General features: G+C 41.8%; 1 protein-coding gene across 1 annotated transcript in view; it reads left to right on the top strand.

Annotated features, from left to right (window-relative positions):
• Nucleotides 1-24,974, top strand: part of GRIP2 (glutamate receptor interacting protein 2) — a 406,226-nt gene that overhangs the window by 327,008 nt on the left and 54,244 nt on the right. Inside the window, exons 10-14 of the mRNA XM_069083863.1 lie at nucleotides 3,841-3,966; nucleotides 5,881-6,033; nucleotides 8,507-8,693; nucleotides 14,553-14,698; nucleotides 18,338-18,418. Coding sequence (XP_068939964.1) covers nucleotides 3,841-3,966; nucleotides 5,881-6,033; nucleotides 8,507-8,693; nucleotides 14,553-14,698; nucleotides 18,338-18,418 — 693 coding nt within the window. The remainder of the gene's footprint in view (nucleotides 1-3,840; nucleotides 3,967-5,880; nucleotides 6,034-8,506; nucleotides 8,694-14,552; nucleotides 14,699-18,337; nucleotides 18,419-24,974) is intronic.

Genomic DNA, 24,974 nt, shown 5'->3' with positions numbered 1-24,974 from the left:
AAAGAAAGAAAGAAAGAAAGAAAGAAAGAAAGAGAGAGAGAGAAAGAGAGAGAGAAAGAAAGAGAAAAAGAAAGAAAGAAAGAAAGAAAGAAAGAAAGAAAGAAAGAAAGAAAGAAAGAAAGAAAGAAAGAAAGAAAAAAAGAAAGAAAGAAAGAGAAAGAAAACAAGGGGGAAGAGGGAAGTTGGAAGGATGTTTCTTCAGAAAGGGGCATGCAGCCCAATTAAAGAACAGAGCAAGAGCCAGAGACCTTGGGTGGAGGAGGGACATGAGGAGTCCAACTAAAGTTGGACCCCCAACTAAAGTAGATGTCTTCTAAACTCCCTCCTAGACCATGCAGCTTGAACCAAAAAAGGAGAAAATCCCAGGCAGAAAGAAGCCTGCAGGCCCCAAGCACAGCTTGGGGAATTAGCAGAAATTCAAATTTATACCTCCATTCCATGTACTGAAACGTCATCCCCCATGCCATTCCTGAGTGGGATGTAAATAGTGTCCATGCTCTCTACAAAGGAGAAAGGAATTCACAGGAGCAGCTGAGCAAGCCAAGGAGAAATGTGGTTCTGTCTGGGGTCCATCTTTCATTGATGTACTAATGATTAATAAATTAAGCCTACAACCCACCGGCTGCTTGAATAGATTGGTCTAGGGACTGATGTACTGCTAGTGAGTGGGCATGTAGAGAGACATTTGGTCATGGGACTGTCCTGACTCAGAATTTGCCTCCTTGCAAGCTTTGGATCTTTTCTGGGAATTTCTGCATACTGTACAGATTCCAGAGTTAGGAAAAAAAGGAGCTGAGTTCAAAAGGAGAGCTTGTTGGAGAAATGATCAAGGTCAAATCTTCTCCTGGTCTTTGTCAGAAGCTTTAATAACATTCTACATCATGGGAATCAGAGAAAAACTAAGCTAGAATCTCCTCCCTTAGACCATCTTCAGATTCCATCGACACTAGCCTCTCTTCCTACCCCTCCATCCCTACCTTTGCTGAATATTTGAGGACCTTAGAACATGGGGTCAAACTCAGATAGAAACAGAGACCATAATACCATAGTTAAAGATTCCTGCAGGTTGCATTTTGCTTAGTTTCAAAATGTAATGTTTTACCTAGGGTCTATTGTATTTTTATTTATTTTGTTAAATATTTCCCAATCATATTTTAATCTGGTTCAGGACACACTTGGGAATGTGTGTTTGACACTTATACCCTAGAACTTAGACTGCTAAAATGTTTGTGTTCAGGATTGAGGGGAATCCAGAGAGGATCCATTTCTGCCTCCATGGAGTTTACAGTTTAAAAGGTGGGTAAGAAAGGAAAAGAGCCTTGGATTTGTAGGTAGAGGACCTGACTTAGAATCCTGTCTCCATAACTTACTAGCTATGTGAACTTGGGTAAATAATTTTACTCAGTGACTGTGACTCAGTTTCCTATCTTTAAAATGAATGAATTGGACAAGATCTCTTTTAACTCTGACATTCTGTGAGCCCTAATGCTTACTGACAAAATTTGAGTTTCTTGAGATGATGCCAGTTGTGAAGACTGGTTCTTGATCTTGGTAAAGCTTAGGAGGAGCCTGTTGGTCATAAGAGCTATGGGCATGTTGCATTTGGAAGGTGTTGTACTGTAGTAAATAGCACAATGAACCTGGAATCCAGAAGACTTGCGTTTAAGTCCCTCAGTAGATTTTTATTAGCTCTGTGATCCTAGTTAAGTCAATTGACCTCAGCTGTTTCCTTATCTGTAAATTTCCTTATCTATAAAATGGTGATAACGATGGTAACCTACTTCACAGGATTTGTTGAAACCATCAGATGAAATTATAGATGTGTATGCATATATATGGATATAGATACATTTTTACATATAAAATGTCAAGCGATTTGTAAACCTTAAAAGGCTGTGTAAATATCAACCGTTATTCCCAGGAATACAGAATACAGGGGGAAAAGGCCATTGCAAATCATCTTTCCACTGAAAATTCAGGCTCACATAGATCATTTGCTGCTAATTATAGCTTAGTTTTGTAATTCTCTCTCTGGGTCTCAGTGGGAAGCAATAGAATAAGCCCTAGATTAGGAAACACAGTTTGGGTCCACTCTTGGTTTTGCCCCAGTTCGTAGGATAACTTTGACAAAGCCACTTCACTGTACCTCAGCTTACCTATCTGTAAGATGGGATACCCTTAGAGGTACAAAAGGATAGAGGGTGACAAGAGAACTCACTTCATAGTCAGGAAGACCTGGGCTCCAGACCATCCTCTGATCTATCCTGGTTGACTGATTTTGGGTAAATCATTGAATCTCTCAACAAATGTCCCAGGAAGCTCTTTAATACTGTAAGCTACAGAACAGTCCTGCCCATCAATATCCCCTCTCCTCAGGATAAACCAAGGCATAGTGTGGGGTTGAGTTGGAATGAAATTCACCTTTGGCTTTGACCTAGAAAGAACAGAAGGGAAAGGAGAATAGAAAATGGAACAAAAGAAATAGCAACTTCCATCTCTCTGGGGTTTTAAGGTTTATTTTTGCTCACAACAATCCTGTGAAGAAGGTAGTACAAGTATTTATTCCCATTTTATAGATTGGGAAAATGAGGTTGCTTAAGGTGACTTAAGTTGTAAATATCAAAGCAGAGACTTGAACCCAGGTCTTCATATTTAGAGTTCCATATCCATATCTTTCCATTGCTCCATGACCCATACATATTTTTAATGTTAAAAAAATTCTTTTCTCCATAGCATTCTGATATTTGATTTGTGAGATAATAAACTCACTGTAGGGAACGGAACACACTTTCCAGGGAGCATAAGAGTGTAGAAAAATCAGCTTTATCCAGAATTCTCTTTCTTGACCACAGCCCATGTGACAGACTCATATGATAAAATCACTTGAACTTTCTGAGTCCTAATTTCATCACTGGAAGATGATTGAGTTGAACTGGATGATCTCTGTTTTCTCCCAGCTCTAAATTCTTTCATTCTGTGACCCCAATGGGTCTTTTGAGAAGCTGTGTGCTGTGAGCTATCCAGGGATTCAGGAGGGTCCAAGATTCTACCACCTTCTTCATTCTTTACCTGTGTTACAAATCACAGCTTCTTGGAACCTGAGTTCCCTCATTTTCGAAATGAGGGATTTGGATTACAATTACCTCTGAGAAAAAAAAAACAATTACCTCTGAGGTCTTTTCCAGCTTTCTACAACATGATCCTAAAAGAAAATTTGGGGGAGGAAGGGTACACTATTGTCAAACATGATGCATAAATGTCTCACCAAGTTCTGATGAACTGAGAGAAACCAGATTATAGAATCCTAGACTGTTGGAACTAGAAGGTGCCTTGGAGATTCCCAAGTTCAATTCCCTCTTTTACAGATGAAGAAACTAAGGATTAGAGAGGGGAATTAACTTCCTCAAGTTAATGTAGGTAGGAAGAAACAGAAATAATATTCAAACCCAGGTCCGCTGACTCCAAATCTGGGGTTCTTACCACTATGCCATACTGGAAGGTGTTGCATTTGGGAATTTTGACACTCAGGAGTCAGAAAGAGCCCCCAAAATTGCCCACTCCATCCCAAGTAGTTCTTTGCAAAAGGGTTGAGTGGGGCCAATGAAGGAGGTAAGCCCTATCTCTGAGGGGACAACCCCTCTCTGACCCATCCTTTTGTCCATCTTTCCTCAGAGACCCAAACCAGTAGCATCAGGGTGATAGTCACTTCTACTCTTTCCAACTGGCTTTCCCTCATATTGTATAGCCCCCTAATACCCATGCCATCTCTTTCTCTTCTTTCTCCCCTCTTCCTGTCGGACCTCTCTTATCTATCTTTGGTTGCTTGTGGTCTGGACACAGTGAAGGTGCAGAAGAGTGACCATCACCACTGTTGGGACCCCTGTGTCAACTACTGCCCCAGCCACCATCCCAGCCATTGCAAGACACCCACCTGGAATCAACCCTCCAGTCAGGATTACTGCAAACGTAAGAGTTTGGGCCAGCCCTTGAATCTGGATGGCTAAGGGCTTGTATGAGAATAAGGACCAATAGAAACCTCAGTATTTTTCTATCCCTTCACCCCTTCAACAAGCAGTGAACCTGGATTAAAAATGGAATACTCATCCATCTGGAAACAACTGTGATTCAGGTTCATTAAATGAATATTTATTAAGTACTTACTGTGTGTCACTGTAAGGTACTGTCCTAGGTACTAGGAATACAGAGATAGATATCCTTCCTTTCCTTTTAGAATGTAGGCTCAGGGACTGTTAATACTTTTTTCCTTATTTCCCCAGCACTTAGCATGGGTCCTGGCACATAGTAGATCCATGATAAATGCTTGCTGATGGACTGATTGTTCCAGTGGGGGTTGGTAATACATACTCAGATAAATATAATCCAGGGTGGAGCATAGGATCACAGATCATCACACAGATGTAGCCAGGATTTAAGCCCAGGTCTTCTAACTCTGGAACCAGTTTTATTTTCCCTTTACCACACTGCTATCATAATTCAATCCAGTCATTGGTAAGTGTCTTTGGCAATTCTAGTCATCATGAAGCACCTTATTCTACATAAGGAATGTAGGAGCTGGGGTTATGTGGATTCAAAAGAACACAATGCCTGTCCTCAGGAAGCTTACAGTCTCATAAAAGGACACGACCTATCTGCAAATAGCAATAATTGGAGTGGAACATTGTAATTCAATTCATTGCATCAATAATAATAATTAGAACAACAACAACAATGTGATAACTAACACTTACATAGAACTTTAAGGTTTATGAAACACTCTACATATATTATCTCATTTGATCCTCATAGCAACTCTGGGAAGGAAGTGCTATTATTATCCCCATTTTATAGATCAGTAAATAGATAAAAGTTAAATGACTTGCCCGGGACTATAGCTATTTGAAGCAGGACTCAAACTCAGGTCTTCTTGATGCCAGAACTAGAGTTCTATCTGCTTTCCTCAAAATGAACCAAGGATTCTTAACCTTTTTTGGTTTTGGCAATCTAGTGAAACCTATGGACTCTGAAGAGTTATGTTTTTGCATGAATAAATACATGAGATTACAAAGGAAGCCAATTATATTGAAATAGTTATCAGATTATTAAAAATAACAAACTTGCAGACTCCGAGTTAAGAACCTAATGAGTTCTAAGAGTCTAATGAGCACCAAGCACTATGCCAGGCACTAAGAGAAATGCAGTTTAGATCAATTATGTAGTCATTGCCTTCATGGGGCTTATATTACAGTCATAATATGTGCATAGAAAAAGAATAAACAAAAGAAAGTGCCAAGCCTCAAGAAGAAAAGGGCATTCATGATGTATGACTAGGAAAGGCTTCATGCAGAAAATGGCATTTCCATTTGAGCTAGGTTTCAAAGTCTGAGTAGAAATTTGGAGGACAGTAAAAGCCAAAATAGGGAGGTAGGAAATGGCGTATTTGGGCCATGGTAAATACTTAATATTATTTTCAAAAAATGAAATCATAGCTTTAGGTACAGGAGGGAGAAAGGAGTTCAAAATCAGTTCAGCTCTTATGTTCACCCTACAATAAGAAAACATGGTGCATCCCGTGTCAGAGAAGCAATAGACAACCAGAAAGATCCATTTCCTGGTTATGTCAGGGAGAAAAAGCATGGAGACCCTTGGGCTTGAATGTTGTTATATACTACTAGGCCCAAGGTGACTTAAGGTCAAAGAAGGGGAAATATTTTTTAACAAATTGTAAATATCCTGAAGTTCCAGATCTTCTTTTAAATGAATGGGCCCTTGTTAAACCCTTGGAAATGTAGATCTTGGTGGGGTCCAGTCAGGTATGTTATAGAGTTGGGGGCAGGCTCGAACCTTGCCATATCATTCATCTGTGGTTAACTTTCTCCTCAGCCCTGTCTGCAGCCCCTTTCTCCTCACCGATGCTGAATGCTCATGGCTTCTCTTGCCCAAACTCAAGCACATTACCTCGGAGCACCCAACCCATGAGCCCCCGGGCAACCATGATGAGGAGAAGACAGAGGAAAAAGGAATACAAAAGTTCATGTAAGGAAACTGACCTCAAATATATGTGTCTTTAGGCCATTTTATCCTTTCTGGTCCTCAATTTCTCTCTTTCTCTAAAATGAGAGGATTGACCGAGACATTGTCTAAGATTTCTTCCAGTTCTGACAAATGTTCAAAAGTTCTCTTTTATCTCTTACATTTTGCCTTATACAATCTCTTACAGCTCTTAAACATTCTGTCTTAAGTCCTCTTCCAGGCCTGGCATTTTGTGTTCTAAGGTCCCTTCTGTCTACTTCAATGTCCTTTGCAGTCCAGAACTAGAGTTCTTTGTGCTTGTCTCAAAATAAACCATTTTAGCTGTTTTAGTTCTGAGATTCTATGAATCTAGCCCTCTCCCCACTTTCCTCCACTAATTGGGCTATCTCCCCATATTTTTTGCTGTCACACTAGGAGAAGAATCTGGGTCTACTCTTTTGGCAGTATTTATTCTTATTACTTTTTAGGATTTGTTCCCCCTTCTACTAAAAAGAGATTTTTAGGATCTTGGAAGTTTAACATAATCTGAACTAAGATAATTTGGAATCAAGCCAACCATAAGTCATCTTTAGGGAGCAGAAAAATAAGGCACCTGGGAGGAACTAACTATGACAATTGGGCATTGAATTTGGCTCAAAGTATCCTGGTTCCATTTATAACAGTGTCATTAGGAAAATGCATTCTAAAGAGGGGTCCAGGAAAATGCAGTCCAAAGAGGGATGCCAGGAGCATGTATCTTTCTCATCCCTGCCTGCCTATGACATTTATTTTTCCTAAAATAGACTTTGAAGACAGGCACTCTACTGTAGAACCCAAAGTAGATGCTTATGAGAGCAAACCTGGGACCAGCTAGAGGTATGCCCAGTCATAGAAAGGCAAATATTTTGCCTCAACATAAGGAAGAACTTCCTCACAATGAAAGTTATCCAACTACAGGATAGAGATACCTAGGAAAATAGTGAGATCCCTCTTACCAGAAGTGTCTGAGCAGAGGCTGGAACTGAAAGGTTGGACTAGACAGACTCTGAAGTACCTTACAACCAACAATGTGATGATAAATTTTTTAACAACCAATTTTAGGGGGAAAAAAACATATCCACCACACAGTTTAATTTTAATCTATATTATATAATTTCTCCAACCTTTTCTTAAGTCTAGACAATCAACAAAACAATAAGTCAAACTCTGATTTTTAGTATTCGCTAATTTCTAGGGTGTAAGTTACTTCCACTAAAAACTGAGTATTTTGCTCTCTTGGGCCAGTGTGAGCTGGTTCCAGCACGCCTCTGCTTAGAACCTTAAGTTTGTGAATATGTCACTGAGAAATAAATGTATTGTGGGGATAGTACAAAAAGTGCTAGACTTGGAACCAGGACACCTGGGTTCAAATATTAGCCCTGGCATTTACTAGCTGCATGAGTCTTAGGAAGTTATATCATCTTGCTTGTCCTTCAGCTTCCTCTGTTCTAACTACCTCAGAGTTGTAAGCACTGGGCTTTGTAAGCTTTCAAAGCATAAGTGATTATAATTAACTCAAAGTGAATTTAGGTTACCCTCAACATTTGAACAGTGGCTATTGTCCTTCCTACACAAGATATAGTTGGAGATGAAGTCTGTCTTTTATGAGAGTGGGACCATTGCATATATCCACTGTTTTTCCAATGTGACCTTGAATACTGGTACCTGTTGGACAATGAAGATTGGGCAACAGAGATGCAATGGGAAGAATCAGAGGACCTTGGTTTGAGGCTGACCTCTGACATTTACAATTTTTGAGACCTTAGGCAAGTCACTTAACCTTTCTGAGCCTCAGTTTCTCCATCTGTAAAATGAAGGGCTTGGATGATATGAACGCTAAAGTCTCTTCCAATTCTAGATCTATGAAAACTCAATAACCATGCATTGATCAGACTGGGAGACTTACACAGAAAAGGGATTCTTGCTTTAGATGGAGATTGGATTAAATGACTCCAAAGGCCCTTCCAATTCTGAGGTTCTGGGGTCTGTTGACTATAAGGCTGTTCCCCTTCCCTCTTTACTGGATTCTACCCATCTTTATCCTTCTGGGGGACAAAGGAGAAGGGGAAGAGGAAGAGAATAAATATTGATTAAGCACCTACTATGTGCTAAGCTCTTAACAAATATCCTCTGACTTGATCCTCACAATAACCCTATGAGGTAGGTCCTATTAATTATCCCCATTTTATATTGAGGAAACTGAGGTAAATTGAGGTTAAATGCCTTGCCCAGAGTCACATAGCTAACTTAAGCAAACTTAACTCAGTTCTTCCTGACTCCATCCTCTGCTCCACCTTCCAAAGGGTAGAAGCATTCATTGAGGATGGTTCATTCTGGGGAGGAATGAAGGGTGATGGAAGAAATTACTAAGGTAACAAAGAGAAAGTTAGGAAAGAAGAGCCCCCATCAGTGTCCTGTCTTCCCTATGCTAACCCAATCCACCTTTCTCTTCTTTCAGTGTCCCTTGCCTCCAGCACCGTGGGGCCTGGTGGCCAAATCGTGCACACAGAAACGACAGAAGTGATCCTTAGGGGTGACCCCCTGAATGGCTTTGGACTCCAACTCCAGGGTGGAATCTTTGCCACAGAAACCCTTTCCTCCCCACCTCTCATCCGCTTCATTGAGCCCGACAGCCCTGCTGAGAGGTTAGATCTATCCCTCAGCAACCAGAACTAATCCAGCTTTCAAACCAGCACGTATTTCTCCAGACCCAGCCCCATTACTGGAGAGTAAAGGGAAGAGAAGAAAAAGAAGGCACTAGAATTCCAGGCTCCTGTCTTCAGGTGGCCCAGGATCTAGTTAGCCACATGTCAAACAGAGATAACACATAATCAGATGCCAACTTGAGAGTGTGGGGTAGGAACTGGACCCATAATCTTCATGATATAAGAAATTCTCTCTACCAAAAAAGTAGGTTGGTGCCTTCTCTATAGCTTAAAAGTTCTAGAGAGCTGCCTGGAATATTTAGAGGTTAAATGACTTGCCCAGGGTCATGCAACTAATATGCATGGGACTGGGGGACTTCAACAATGAATATTCTTGACTTCAAGGCATTCTCTCTATCCATGACATCCCTATATGTATGATACAAGCTATGGGGTCAGGGAGTTCAGAAATGAATGTGGTCTGGAGTAGTCCGTGAAAGCTTCCAGAGGAGGAAGCTCTTGAGTTGAGCCTTTAATGCTGTCTAGAATTTAATTAGGTGGAGAAGGAAGGGAAGAGCATTCTGGAGAAGAGTACTGGCCTGAGCAAAGGTGCAGAAGTAGGAAAGAGTTACAGGTCTGTGTGGAAACCTTCCTGACTGGAGCAGAGGATGGATGTAGAGTAACTGAGGGATAATTAAGTTAAACAGAGAGGTTTGAAGGATTATCTAGGTGGCATAGAGATAAAGAACCAACCCTGAAGTCAGAAGGACCTGAATTCAAATTCAGCTTCAATACTTACCATCTGTGTGACCCTGGGCAAGTCACTTAAACCCAATTGCCTCCAAAGAAAAAGAGCGATGGATTTGGTTCTGGGATTTGAATGCCAGGCTGAGAGGATTTGGGACTTGGTCCAGTAAATACTGAAGAGCCAGACCTCTCTATGCACCACAATCCTGCCAGCAAGACTCACTGGGATAGACTTAAGCTGTAGAAAGCCTTTGGTTTGTTTTTAAATCCAATTTGCAATTATAATGGACTTTTCTCTTACAATTAAATAGAGCAGATTTACACTACATGAGGGATGCTCCAAAGTCTTTCAGAGATGCTGTAACACAACTTCTAGTGGGGAAGCCAGTTTTGCTCCACCAGGCTCCCCAAGTTCCTAGGCCAAGTCAGTCTGGAAGATAGGGTTGCTAAGTCAACTTGCCAGAGAAGAGGCAGGTCTGTGTCTGTGTGTCTGTGTGCTTGTAAAAGTATATTTATGTTTGTATTGTACACTGCTGTGTGATTTTGAGGAAATGTATACTTCTGAATGTGTCTGTTGGTAAGTGTGCTTGTCTCTGTATGTCTGTGTGTCTGGTGGTTTAAGTGTCTACATGTATGGTAAGAGTTAAGATTGCCCAGGGGTAGAGAACCTGTGGCCTCAAGGCCACATGTGGCCCTCTAGGTCCTCAAGTGTGACCTTTTCACTAAATCCAGATCTGCGAAGCTTGTATTCAGTCAAAGGGCCACACTTGAGGACCTAGAGGGCCACATGTGTCCTCGGGGCCGCAGGTTCCCCACCACTGGAGCAGACAGATTGTGGAAGACCTTCAATCCCAGGTTAGGACTTAGTTCTTCAGTCTTAGCCAATTGTCATCTTTTGTGTTTTTTGAGAATCTTAATGGGTTATGCCAGAGACCAGGACTTTGGAGATTTAAATCTCCCTTTTCCCAGCAATCACCTGCCTAAGAGAGTACAGCTGTGGTTTAGAGACTCACTGTGACCCTTATCTCATGCAGTAGTATGCTGACCACCTTGTTGTGAAGCCATGGCAGCAGTGAGGAGCTCTGGGAGGAAGCCAATCTCTGCTCCAAGTTGGTGTCCAAAGGACCATGACTAGATACCTAAGAATCCTGAAAGATGAGATAAAAATCAGCCTTCAGAACAATGCCAAGTTCAAGGTCAGACTGATGAGAGCTGGGGCTGTCATCATCCCAGGCTGCTTTGGAGTTATTCCCTCTCTGCAGACTCACACATGGGTCATTTCACCTGAAAAACATGACCTATTACCAAAATGCCACCCCAGACAGGTCGGACATCAAGATATCAAATTCTCCAGGCAGTGTAGGAAATCAGGCCAAGTGACCTACTGAGACAGCTATTTGGGACAATTCAGAGAAGCCTCTGAGACAGCACGGAGCTGTAGACAGTGCCTCACTGCTCATCTTGAACTTGGCCCTTGATTCTATCCAGTCTCTGTTTGACATGTGAGTCAAATCCTGGCTCTGACTGTGTGATTCTTGGCCAAGTTCTCTCCTCTTCTCCAGGTCTCAGTTTCCTCATTTGTAAAGCATGAGCGTTTGATGAAATTATCTGCTCTGAATGCTTTGATTCCTCTGTACTCTAGGGTCATAAGATCACAGATTTAAACCTGAAAGGAACCCCTTGGAAGTCATCTGGTCCAAGGTTTTCGAGTACATGATTGAAGGCCAAAACCATTGGTCCAATTAGCCTGTATTTCTGGGGCGCCCTGAAACTGCAGGGAATTTAAATCACTCTGTGTGTGTGTGTGTGAGTGTGTGTGTGTGTGTGTGTGTGTTGGGAGGCAGAAGAGAGAAACTGCCTATAGAAGTACAAGACTGTTTATTCTGACCCCTAGATATCATTCAAAATGGACCCAGTGAGTTCCTGACTACCTGACATGAACCCATAAGAGCCTAGAGTTCTGGGTCTCTTTCTGACCAAGCTACATTAAAAAGCAGTGGGGGCATTGTTTTCAAGATCACAGTAATGAAAAGGGCACTAGACAAGCAGTCAGGAGACTCACAGGATTGGGTATTTTTAACACAAGTTTCCTCAGTTTCCTCATCTGGAAAATGGAGAATTTGGGCTTGATGGTCGCCAATGTTCCTTTCAGACCTAAAATGAAAGAGTGAAAGTGAACTAAAGGGATGTACTAGGTTCACATTTGTGTCACACTTTAAGATCTAACTTGAGTGAGTCAAGTACTTTTATCATCCCTATTTTATATAGATGAAGAACTGAGAAATTAAGGGATGTGCCAATGATGATGATAACTAACATTTATATATTGTTTTCAGATTTAGAAAGTAACTTGCATATACTGTCTCATTTAGCATTAAAAACAACCTTGTGAGGTAGGTGCTATTATTATCCCCATTTTATGAATGAGTAAAATGAGGCTGAGATAGGTGAAACAATTTGCCTGAGGCTACAAAGTCAGGAAGCATCCAAAGCAGGATTTGAATTCAGGTCCTCTTGACTCCAGGTCCGTTGGGTGATTCACTTGGTCTCCTTGTATGATGATGTCTGGAGATTTGAATTCTTCAGGGATCTGTAATGTCATTAATGTGGGTCTGCCTCTAATGCTGGAGATCTCAAATCTTCTGTAATTCAGTAGAGAGTCGACAACTATTGACTATTGTCATGGCCAGATCAGCCCATGTCCTACAGCCAAAATGGTGAGGATCCTCTCCAAACTTAGCCTGGTTAGTCCTAGGAAAAGAGACACATGGCTGCTCACCAGGTCTGTTCTCCAAGTCTTTCTAGCTTTGTGGCTTGTAAGGCGTCCTGCAGACAGAGAAGTGTTTTGTGTCTCTTGTCTATGGGAACAAGCCAGAATGTCACAACCCTCCCCCCCTTCTCAAGTCACAGAGGGAACTGACCCAACACTCTGCTAAGTGTAATGTGAAAGAAAGGTTGGACGCAGGCTCTCCCCATTTGTTGTCTGTTCTGTGAACCTTAAAACATGACTTAAATTTGACTTTTACACAGGGGAAGGAGCACAGGCTCAAGAGGGAGAGGATCCAGATTTAAATCCTACCATTGACCTTCAGTCTGTGTAACCCTAGGCAAATCACTTAACCTCCCTGGGACTCAGTGTCCTCATCTATCAAGTGAAGGGGTTGAACTAATGGCCTCCAAAGTCCTTCCCAGCTCTTAAAAAAAAGAAAAAGAAAAGAAAACCTTAAAAATCAGAAATAAAAGTGGTCTGATTTTCTTAACCATGGGAAGCCCTTTCCAGAATCACATTTATGATCCCCATTGTTATCAAGCCACGAGGACAGGCTCAGACAGCCCTCATATAGCAACACCAAGCCAACACAGCTTGATGGGTCTGGTAAGCCTTTGACATAAGCATTTATCTGTTCATTATCCTGTTCCCATCAAATCTTATGGTTTAAAGGCATTTCAAAGGCCATTTAGTCCAGAAAGTCCCTCTGGATGAGGAATCACCCAGAATTTGAAAGAAGACCGTCAGTAAGCTGTGAAATCTTGAGAGCAGAGATTGTTTCTTTGTCTCCTCAGCTATTAGCACAATGCCTGGAACATAGTAGGTGCTTAATAAATTTTACGGGACTGACTGACACCATCCAAGGCTGCCATTTATATACCTCTAAGTGTTAGCTTTATATCAAGGCTAAATTTACCAGCAGTAAAACTATAGCTATAAACTATATAAACAGCTACAATTACCTAAATGTGAATTAAAAGACTTTTCTCCAAACTGTCTAGTCAACATTTTCCTAACACATTTTTTTCTGGAAGGTACCATGGCACAGGGGGAAGATAAATTAATCTGGAGTCAGAAGACCTGGGGCCAAGTCCAACCTCAGGCACTGACTCCCTGGGTGCCTGGGGGAGCTCCTTTTACTCTCTGGAGGTCAGTCTCTTAGAAAATGAGCAGGTTGAGTCTAGTGGCCTTCAAGCTCCCTTCTCATTCTAAATCTACCATCCTCTGACCCTTTCCTACCTCCGTATCTTTGTCCACATAATTGACCTTCCCAGAATTCCCTCTTCCCTCTCTCAATTTAATTCCTAGTCATCTTTCAAGGTCTAAAGGCCATTGATTAGATGGGGGTGGTGTCTTGAATACTTGGCTTGAAGTCAGGAAGATCTGAGTTCAAATCCCACCTCAGATACTTACTTAGCTATGTGACCCCTGGCAAGTCATTTCACTTTTCCCAAATTCAAGGTTTTTTTTTTCATCTAAAATGTGGATAATAAAATGTGCTAGGTGGTGCAGTGAATAAGAGAGTGGCCCTGGAGTCGGGAGGACCTGGGATCAGTTCTGGCCTCACATACTTAACACCCACACACACACACAAAAAATGGTCATGTAACCTTGAGCAAGTTACTTCCAATTGCTTTAAAAAAATAAAAATAAAAAAATAAAATGTGGATAATAATAGCACTGACCTCATGAGGTTATTATAAGAGTCAAATGACATCACTTCTAAAACCTAATCCTAATTCCAGCTCTGCCTCTGATGATTACTACTGGCTATTACTTATTATTGTTATTATTAGACACAGCTCAAGTATATGAATTATCACTATCTCAGCCCACAGTAATTACTTGCTCTTCTGAATTCCTCTTAGGGTCTATACCTCTCTTGAATACTTGTCAAATGTTGCCTTGTATTTCTGTCTGGGTCTCATTCCCCCTCTGGGCTGTGAGCCTCTTGTGGATCAGAGCTAAATTTTATTCATTGGTAAATGCCCTTATGCCCTCATTGTACACACTTTCTCAATGGCCCTCTGTAGGCTACAATGTTGCCTTGGGAGAATATAGTGTTGTGAAGAAAACCCTGGGCTGGCAGTTAGGATCCCTGGGTTCTCAACCAAACTCTCTCACTAATGTTCCACCTCGGTGTGGACGTATATTTTATCCCCATAAAGGCCCCTCTCTGGGGCTCATCTGTGTCCTGGTCACACAATGGAGTTGGAATGAGAGGACCCTGAAGGTCCCTTCCATATATGACACTTTGATCCCATCCCATGTTCTTTGTCTCCCACCTTCCCCACTCTCCCCCAACCCTTACTGCCCACCCTCCTTCTTTTTGGGGATTCCAGATGTGGCCTGCTTCAGGTTGGAGACAGAGTACTGTCCATCAACAGCATTGCCACGGAAGATGGCACCATGGAGGAGGCCAACCAGCTCCTGCGGGATGCAGCACTATCAAACAAAGTCTCCCTAGAGATTGAGTTTGATGTAGCAGGTAATCAGACCCCTTAGACTTTAAGCATGCTGCTGAAAGTGGGCCTACTATGTGTCAGAATTCAAAAGGAGGATTGGCTTTTCTTTCAGGCCTTTTCCCCAATTCCATGATGCCTGTCATCTATGCCTCACAAACTTATCTCTGCTCTCTCCCAAGGTGCTCTCAGGTGCTCTCAAAAAGAAGACTGTGGTACAATAAAGAGTGTGGAGAGAGTAGCTAAGGAATCCTGTTTCTAGTTTCTAGTTCTGGTGCTTGCTATCTGGGTGACCTTGGACAAATCACTTTGAATATCAATTTCTTTATCTGTAAAATAGGGATAAACAAATTCTGTCCTGTCTACCTCTGCAGTATCTCAAGCAATAGTGAATATGAAAGCACATTGGTAATAGATATATGTGAACTGATCTAAGGGAGGGGTGGGGATGGGGAGACTAAGCATTTGCAAAGTACCTACTATGTTCCAGGCAGTATGCTAAGTGCTTTGCAGATATTATCTCACTTCATCCCTACAGCAACCCTATGTGGAAGGTATTATTATTATTATCCCCATTTCACAGATGAGGAAACTAAGTCAAAGAGAGGTTAAGTGACTTGCTCAGGGTAACACAGCTAGCAAATGTCTGAGGTAGGATTTGAACTCAGGTCTTCCTGACTCCAGGTTCAGCTTTCTAGCTACTGAGCTATGTAGCTGCCTAGTCCAAGGGTTTATTGATAGTTCTACTCTGTTATATAAATTAAGACTGTCTCCGTATCAAAAAGAGGTGATGAACTACTGTATGTTGACTAGCCATGCCAAGTCATACTGTTGGGGTGGTGCCCTCCCTTGAACTGAAGACACATTCTTATTGCTCATAGTATTCTAGACCCCAGTCTCCCTGGGCTTAATATAGCCTCTTGACCTGACAGCTGGTGAGGCAGCTGAGTGGTTATTATTAGGCTGGGTGGATTCCATGTCAGTTCAGTGCCCTTGAGACAATTGGATGGCCAAGAGATGGTGGGCCACCCCATGACCACAGAGGAACCTCACAATGTTGCTAGCCTGCATGCTGGTATTTACCTGTAAATATCCTGGGGAAGCAGAGTAGGGGCTAAAGGTGGGTCTTCTTAAGAACCAGGTTAGCCATGAAAGACCATAGGGTCTCTGGGGTACCCCAACTTTCATTTATTCATTCAGCAAATATTTGCTTGCATTTATCATATGTCAGGTATTGTTTTAGGCACTGGAGATACAAAGTCAAAAAATGAAACAGCCTTTGCCTTCAAGGAGCTTATATTCTACTTAAGAGGGAAACCATAGGTATACAGATTTTGTACAAAGTGCAAGGAGAAGATTAGCAGTGGGGAGAGGAGGACTATCAAAATAAGTCTCCTTCAGGAAGAGACACTTGGCCTGAGAATTGAAGGAAATTGGTGATTCCAAGAGATGGAGGTGAAGAAGGGTGCATTCAGGGCACGGGAGACAATCTTCATCAAGGCATGAAGATGGGAGATAGAATGTCAGCAGAGAAGTTCAACAGAATAGTTTGTCAAAATGTTGAGAGTGTGAACTTCTCTCCACAAAAAATGTGGTACATTCTCCATGAACTCAGAGTGGGCTACACTCAAAGCCTCCCCTCCCTCAGAAAATATTCCATATTTGTGAATGACAGCAACTAGGAAAAATATATAGGAAGGAATGGCAGATTATAAGGGAAAAAATTCTTAACAATGAGACTTTCAAGAAGCTTAGTGGGTAACACATAGTAGTGGGTTATCCACCATTGGAGATCTTCAGGGTCTCTTGTTAGGTATATAAAAGGCAATTCTTTGAGGCTTATGGGTTAAATTAAATGGCCACAGAGATCCTTTCTCCCTTCTGAAATTCCTTGAATCTGAGAGTTTCATTAAAAAAATAAGATGAACAATGGACCAAAGATCAATAAAGTGAAATTTTGAAAGAATAAATGTCAAATCCTCTATTTAGGCTCAAGAAATCAGTTTGTTCAAGGGTAGGATGAGGGAAATATGGCTTGCTAGTAATTCGTGTGGGAAAAATGATTCTTTGGATTTTAGTTGCCCACAGGCTCAATATGAACTATAGTGTAAGGTAGATGCTTAATTTTTTTTTAAGTTAAATCCATCTTAGGCTAACCATATAATGTTGTCCCACCATGCTTTGCACTGGTCACACTCTGTCTAGATTGGTATGTCCTGCTCTCGGACTACATTCTGAAAAAGATATTATCAAACTGAAATAAATCCACAGAAATGTAAGCAGGATGGGGAAGAATCTGGAGAGGGAGAGTTAAACAGCCTGTATTATTTTGCAGAGAGAAAATAAAACTCATTGGGCAAGTCTGGTCCCTGTCTTAAAGTGTGGCAGTGGAAGCATTATTATCTATGTAGTTACGGAAAACAGAACTAAGATGGCTGAAAATAGGGAGGGGAATGACAGGGAGACAGATTTTAGTTCAACAGATACAAAAACTTCCTAGCAATCAGAGTTGTCCAACAATAGAATGGAGGGCTTTTACAGTGGTCTGCAGACAAAGACTGGATGACCACTTGGAGTTAGGGTAGAGGAAATTCTCAGTTATGGGTTGAACTGGTTGACTTTCAGGGCTTAGATTCTCTAATTCTATCGATCAGTTCAAGTAACATGATGGAGATCTATACCAGGGTCACTGTCCCTGAGTAGGTCAGATAACTTGGAGAAGGATCTAGAATATCTTCTGGTTGAGTCTCATTGGGTGTTGGATGGGGTTGGAGTAGAAGAGGTGGAGGTGGTCTATGAGATTTCTAAGTCCTGTTTTCCAGAATCTGCACACTCAAAGTTTGAAATGTTGAATGGAAGGAAGTTAAAAGAGTCTCAATTACAAGGTGACCCTTTTTGAAGGCACTCTCCTTGAGCCAATGTTATCTAAGCAACGTAGGAGGCTGACTATATAGTGTTATTTGACAGGGCTTGAATCCAGATAACTTCAAACAACTCCCCAACTGATCTGTTAGAATGCCCCAAATTCCAACATTACCAAGTATATACTCCCTTTGAGTTAAATCTTGGTAGGCTCTAGTTAAAGTGCAAGTGTTACCATGGAGGGCTGCCATAGTCCACCATTATCCACCAATAGCACTTCAGCTATGGCGTATAGCTATTTCCTGCTTCTTATGGCTATCTGGTTATATAGGGTGTTATATAGAACATATATGTTCTTAGAACCCAGCTTCCTTTACGGTTTAGCTCATATGTCATCCCCTATAATGATCCCCCTACCTGTTAGATCCCACTCCCTTCTTTTCGTATTATCGTATATCCAGTTGCCTTTTCCATGTTGTATGCCCCTTAGGGGCAGGGACTGTTTTGCTATTTATCTTTGTATCTCAGCATTTAACACAGTGCCATGTACATAAAACAGGAACTTACTAAATGTGTGTTGGGAGTAAGCCTCAGTTTCCTCTTTTGTAAAATGAGATAACTAGACTTCATTATTGCCAAGTTTCTTCCCAGTTTTAAAAATAACCAAACAAGAAAGCCCTGGGACCAGAAGTCCAAGTGGTCTGCTTTTCGTGACTGAGGAGGCCAGCACCAGGCCTCAATGATTTTTAACGAGCATCCGAACTACTCCAACACGTAGGTGTGTCTGTGTCCTTGTTTTCCAGAGTCAGTAATCCCGAGTAGTGGCACCTTTCACGTGAAGCTGCCCAAGAAGAGAGGAGTAGAGTTGGGCATAACCATAAGTTGTGAGTATCACTTTGCTTTTTCTCCTAAAGTAATTTGACATAAACTGGATGGAGCCACCTCTGTTCCCAGGGCTAAATCTGTCTCCCAATCCATCATCTGGGGGGTTGGTACTATGATGGTCACTGCCATTGCAATTCAGAAAATGCTTTCTTCTTGGAAGGATGCTAGGGTTATCTCATTCAGAACCTGTGAAAGATTCAGGGATAAAAAGCACCTGGAAAACTGAACAACAGTCAGAAAATTAGTATTTCAGTAGACAGAAGTGACAGCCCACTTGCCCACTGGGTGGCCAACAGAGTACGACAAGAGAACTTACCCTAGAATCTCAGCCTCCTTCCATCTCTCTGCATCTTTTTCTCTCTGAACCTCTCTCTTCCTTTCTATCTACCCCAGACTCTAGGGTTCTCTCTTCCTCTTCACTTTCATATCTCTTGATTTTATGTCTCATGTATGTCTCTCTCTCTGTTGTTGTCCCTCTCTGTCTTTCCTCTCCCTAAGCCTATCTCTCTTCCCTTCCCTCTCTGTGTATCTTTCTCTCCTTCATTTCCTTTCCCTTTCTCTTCCTTCCTTTGCTCATTTATCTTCTACATTGGCCAGTTATGATATTTAAAAGTAGTATTCCTTAAAGTATTGGTTATAGGCATGAAGGATCATCTTAAATTTCTTATTTTTGTGCATTAGATGAGTTAGATCTTTTATTATTTCTAGTAGAAAGGGGGAAAAGAAATCTCTTTAAATCTGTCCCCAAAATGACATTTAAAATTTTTTCTTGACCCTATTGATCTTTCCTCCTTAGAGACTGTGAACCTAGACAGAAAGCAAGCTCCCCACCTCCTATTGTATCAGGGTAAAGGTTAAGCACTTCATTGGATCCAGAACAGCAGAGGGGACCAAACACCCCAAATACAAGAGCAGTGGGGAGCAGGAGGCAGTGGGGAGAATAGAGGTACGGCCCCTTCTCTGGCTTTGCCCCCACTCTCTAACTGTGACCTTGACCTCTTGTCACATCTCCGTACTTCCTCCAGTCCCTCCTGGGTACAACCTGTGCTTTATGTAAACTTTATGAGGAAACAGACTACCCAATATTCCAATATTTTTTCTCCTCCAGTACCTAAGTCAGTGCTTTGTCCTCAGTAGATTCTTAAAACAAATGTATGAATGAATGAATGAATGAATGAATGAATGAATGAATGAATGAATGAATGCGTCAGTAAGTGAATGGACCCTCCAGCTCCCATCCCTGTACCTTTGCCCAAACTGATCCCGGAGCCTAGAATGCTCTCCCTCTGCACACCTGCCTTTTACACTCCCTTCTGAAGGAGTCTGTTTCTAGATCCCTACCTTGCCTCCATCAGCTGCCAATAGCTTCCTCTGTGAGGCAAAGGTTTTTAATCTTCTTCATTTTATGGGCTCCTTTCACAGTCCTGTGAAGCCCTTCTCAGGATGGACCCTTCTCAGGATGCTTTTAACTGCAGATAAATAAAATACATAGGATAAAAAGCAAAATAATCATGTTAAAATGTGGTTATCAAAATATTAAAACAAAAACAAAACAGGTTCCTGGACTCCAGGTTGATCTAGAGTATCTCCAAACATTTGAATAGTCCTGCCATGGAATTTTGGCTGCCTTAAATGAAACTGCACTCCTCCCCTCCTCATTCCCCTGACTAGGTCCAGGCAGCAGGACTCTGACAATATCAAATGATGTCCTCATTTTATCTCAGAGTCAATATCCGGTCTGCAGAAAAGTTATTAACTTCACCCTGAAGCAGAGAAAAGGAATATGATAGCCAATCAGACAGAGTGCGCTTTCCTCACTCAGACTTCATGGGTCAGATGAGCCAAGGGTCAGCCCCAAGACTTGCCTGTTACAAGGGATAGCATTCGGGATGTGGGTTAACTTTAATGCATGAAGACAGCAACATTTTGGGGCGTCTAGGTGTGTAGCAGCAAGCACCCCAGCGTCCTCAGGGTTTGCTGCTACCACAGGTTCTTGGATCTGCTTTGTTAAAGGAAAGCAACTCAAAATGGGTTAATAAGCTTACTTTAATCAGTCAGACATATATCGTTTACCTTGTTCAGGGGAAAAGGTCAGCACCCCGAACTTCAAACTATACAGGCAGAATTATCAAGACAGAAACAGATCAAGTAGACAGATTTCCAAACTGTCCAACCATTACATCCATACCCAGTCAACATCTGGGTTTCCACATCTGGTTTTTTCAAAGCCGGGGGGGCCCTGGACAATGGCTTCCCAGAATACAGATCAAATCACAGAACACTTCTCAAAGTAAGCCCCAAAACAAAGCCTCACATCAGGGCTTATATAGCCTTCTCCTGGCTCAGAGAATGTAACAACCTTATTGACTCACTGGCCAATCAAAAAGTATCTACTGAAAAACAAGCCTCCCACCCCAGGCTCCAGGTGCACTTTAGCCTAGGGGCAGGGAAGATCTTTAAAATTTACATTCGCATTACAAGGTGGCACAGTGAGTAAAGCGCCAGCCCCAGGTCAGGAGGACCCGAGTTTGGTTCTGGCCTCAGACACTTAACACCCACACACAAAAACTAGCCATGTAACCCTGGGCAAGTTACTTGACCCCAATTGCCCTCCAAAAGGCCAAAAAAAAAAAAGACAGCAACACTTCATTCCACAAAGTTGGAATAAACTTCATAGATTGTCTCTGGTCTAGCTAGGTAACACAGTGGATGGAGTGATTGACTTGCAGTCAGGAAGATATGAGTTCAAATCTAGCCTCAGACACTTACTAGCTGTGTGACCCTGGACAAGTCACTTGACCTCTATTTTCTTCAAGTTTCCTTATCTGTGAAATGGGGATAATAATAACATCTACTTCCCATGGTTGTGAGAGGTCAAATGAGATAATAATTATAAAGAACTTGGGACAATGCCTGGTGTATAGTAAGAACTCTATAAATGTTAGCTATCATCATCTTCATGATTCTTATTAACAACATTGACCAAAATAAAACTTTTTTTTTTCCTGAAGACTCCAAGTTGCTAAGAACATCAATAATTAGACTAGGTTGGGATTTCATACAGTGATACATACTGTCAGGCGATGCTGAGATGAGCAGGGCTCTTTGCCCTTGATCTAAGTAGCCCCAGGTTACAGGGATTTTTAAAATGCTTGTGCCTGACTTTTGTAGTTTTTTCTGTCTCCTCCTCACATATAAGATTGCTGCCTGTCATTTGTGTGATTATAAGGATGTATGCTTCTTTAGGCACTTCCTAAAAATGTGTTGCTTCTACTCTGTTAGGAATTGTCTTCCAAATAAAAGTCTGGGGATCCCCCAAAATTTCTTTTCTTTTTAGAGCTAGAAGAAGACTCAGAGGTCCCAACCCCCTTGTTTTTACAGATAAAGAGATTGATGCCCAAGGAGGATTTGAACTCCTATCTTCTAATTCCAGATCCAGTCTTCTTTTCACTGTACCGTCTCTCTTTCAACCCACCAGAATCTGTAGCCACGATCTTCCCTACAAAAACTACCTTCCTCCTAATTTGTATCAATCTGTGGACAGTATCTTTCAGATTTAAAACCTCTCACATATTTCTGACCCTTTTGAGGCCGCTAGATGGCACCATAGTGCACAGATCACTGGAACCTTAGTGGAGAAGACCTAAGTTGAATCTGGTCTCAGAAGTTTACTAGCTGTATTACCCTGGGCAAGTCACTTAACCTCTGTCTGCCTCAGTTTTCCCAAATGGGGCTCAAAACAACACCTACTTCCTAGGTTGTTGAGAGGAACAAATGAGATAATATTTGTAAAACACATAGCACAGTACCTGGTACATAGTCAGTGCTCAATAAATGCTTGTTTCCTTCCCTTTCCCAGCTTCCTCTCCCTCACTCTCTGCATCTAATCAGTTACCAAGACCTGTTCATTTTATCTCCATAATATTTCTCTGTTCCATCCCCTCTCCTCTATTTACACTGCCACAATCCTAGCTCATCTGCTCTTGTCTAGACCATCATGAAAGCCTGCTCATTGAGATCCCTGCCTCTAGTCTCTTTTTCCTGCCTGACATCGTCCACATAGACGCCACAGTCATCTTTCCCAATGCACTGGTCAAAGCAAGCCACTCCCTCTACAAAACCCTTCGGTGGCTCCAGTGAGAATAGAATTGCCAGAAGATAAAATGCAAACACACAGGCTAGCAGGGAAAGGATTTTAGAGATCGCTTTGTTCACCAACCCTTTCATTTTATAGTGGTGAGAAGATGCTGAAAATTGTAGGGAATAGAGTGAAGCTTCTAACTGAGATCTTTAAGCTCAAAAGCCAGTCCTCTTTCTGTGATGCTACATGCTTTACTCAGGAATAGGTTAGAAATTAATAGAGGGACGATTCTTTCTCATGGCATGACTTGGAAGGGAAGCAGTATGGTATGGGGCAAAGACACTGGATTTGGAAACAGAGAACCTGGGTACAAAGCCTACACTCTGAAATCCTGGCCAAATCATTTCACCTCTGTGGGCTTTCTTTTTTCTCTTCAGTAAACTGAGGGCACTGGACTAAATGTTCCTTAAGGTCCCTTCTGTGAGCCTACAGTGTGATATGGGAGAGATGGACCAGGGTGAGGTGACAGCTCTCAGAGGTATGGGAAGAATGACCATGGAGTACGTGGATTGGTATGGTGGCACCAGGTGGACCATGACACTGAAGGTCGACATGTATGCCATCTCTGGTATAGGTGCCATCAGATGCCAATCCGAGCCTCCTCTTTGCTTGCAAAGTGAATCCCTTGTCATCCTCCTGGCTCAACTGAATTATCCTCACTCTCTCTTGGTAATGTTTACTTTTGTGAGTTGGGTTTTACAGCATTCAACTTAATTACATTTCAGCCAAATGCTTTATCTCAATCAATAAGGAGATACATCTGTACCCGCAGAGCCACTGGTTCCAATGAGTTGTGGTATGTAACTCCTCTGAGGGAAATAATTCTCAGTTGCTGACACTAGGCTTCCTATTAAAATCCCCAAACAGACTGGCCTTTGGAGTTTCTTCATCCATCATGGTGCCACACAAAGGACATCCAGATCCCAATTGGGATGCGAGTGAGGAGCTGGGAAGCAATTTAGAGAAAGCAAACAAAGACATTGATCATCTTTAGTTCTACCCACCCACCCCCCACCCACATGCTACTGGAGTGTGGCTTCCTTCCCCCACCCTTTAACAAGTACTGATTTATGATGACTTGTTTCTAAAGTATAACTGTTCAGTAAGCACGTATTGATCAGAATCTGTGTACGAGATCCTGTGAAAGGCACAATGGACTATACAAAGGTAAAAGGCATTATGGTTCCTGCCCTCATGGAGCTTTTAGTCCAAAGGGTGGTTGCAATATGTGGATACAAATATCCCTAGCAGAATGCAGAATGTGAGAATATATGGGGAAAGTATAAATAAAAGGTGTAAAGTGACAGTTCCATGGAGAGGATATTGTCTTTACTTTTAGAAATATGACCCTCCCCACCCCCCGCCCTAAAGCCTGGGCATAAATAAGTGAAGCAGTTTCTAGTATGCTCACTGAAAATGGATGATGGAACACCTATAGGCGAGGGAGGAGATGAAAGAGCAGTCCTCCAAGGAAAAGTTTGGATGGTAAGAAGGGAAGGGGTACTAATGTGGAAAGGGAAACCGATGGTGTGAGAAGGGCAAGTGGCAGCATGGAAGAGAGCCATGGCATGGAAAGCTGAAACCAGTGACCTGGAGGAAGAAAAGTTGGAAAGGCAAAGTTGACCTGGTCCTAATGTTTGGGCTTCCGGTGCCCAAGGGGACAATACACAAGCTGTTGCTCTGAAACCAAGAATAAAGTGACCGAAAAGAAACTACTCTAATACCAAACAAGCTTGTCTCTTCAAGCACCAGGGCTCCATACATTGGCCAGGTTAGTGGCACTTTCTCTGACTCTCTCCACCAATGTCTGGCTGCAACTTGCATGCCACCAAATATTCCTTTCACATTGCCAGCTTCCCCTTTCATACTATCGTCTTCCCTTCTTATGCCTCTGATTCCTCCTAAGGCTTCTACCTCTCACTCCATTCTATAGATTACCCTTAACCTTTTAAAGTGGGTATGTTGATACAATGATCTAAGACAATTCCAAAAGACTCATGATGGAAAATGCTATTTACACCCAGAGAAAGAACTATGGAGTCTGAGTGCAGACTGAAACATACCATTTCCTCTTTTTAAAATTTCTTATGTCTTTACCTTTTGTTCTGATTGCTCTTTCACAACAGGACTAATGTGGAAATATGTTTAATATGACTGTACATGTATAGCCTATATCATGTAATTGGAAAAAAAAATACTAATAAAGTATGGAAAAAAATAAAGTGGGTGTGCTGGAAGCCGCTGAACATGTCCCACAAAGTAAACATCCTGTTTTTCACCTGAACCTTCCCCCTTACAAGTGTTATACATAGAAGAAAGAAAAAGAACCCCAACTATATCTGTAGAGCTTTACAAGATTACAAAGTATTCTCCCATGCATTAAGTCATTTGATTACCACATTAACCTTGTTAGG

Source organism: Petaurus breviceps, unplaced genomic scaffold (genome assembly GCF_028583685.1).
Source record: "Petaurus breviceps papuanus isolate PSGF00001 unplaced genomic scaffold, PetGlider_PUasm1.0 174, whole genome shotgun sequence".
Taxonomy (NCBI): Eukaryota; Metazoa; Chordata; class Mammalia; order Diprotodontia; family Petauridae; genus Petaurus; species Petaurus breviceps.
The sequence above is the reverse complement of the archived record's forward strand: the minus strand, read 5'-3'. Positions and strand labels throughout refer to the sequence as shown.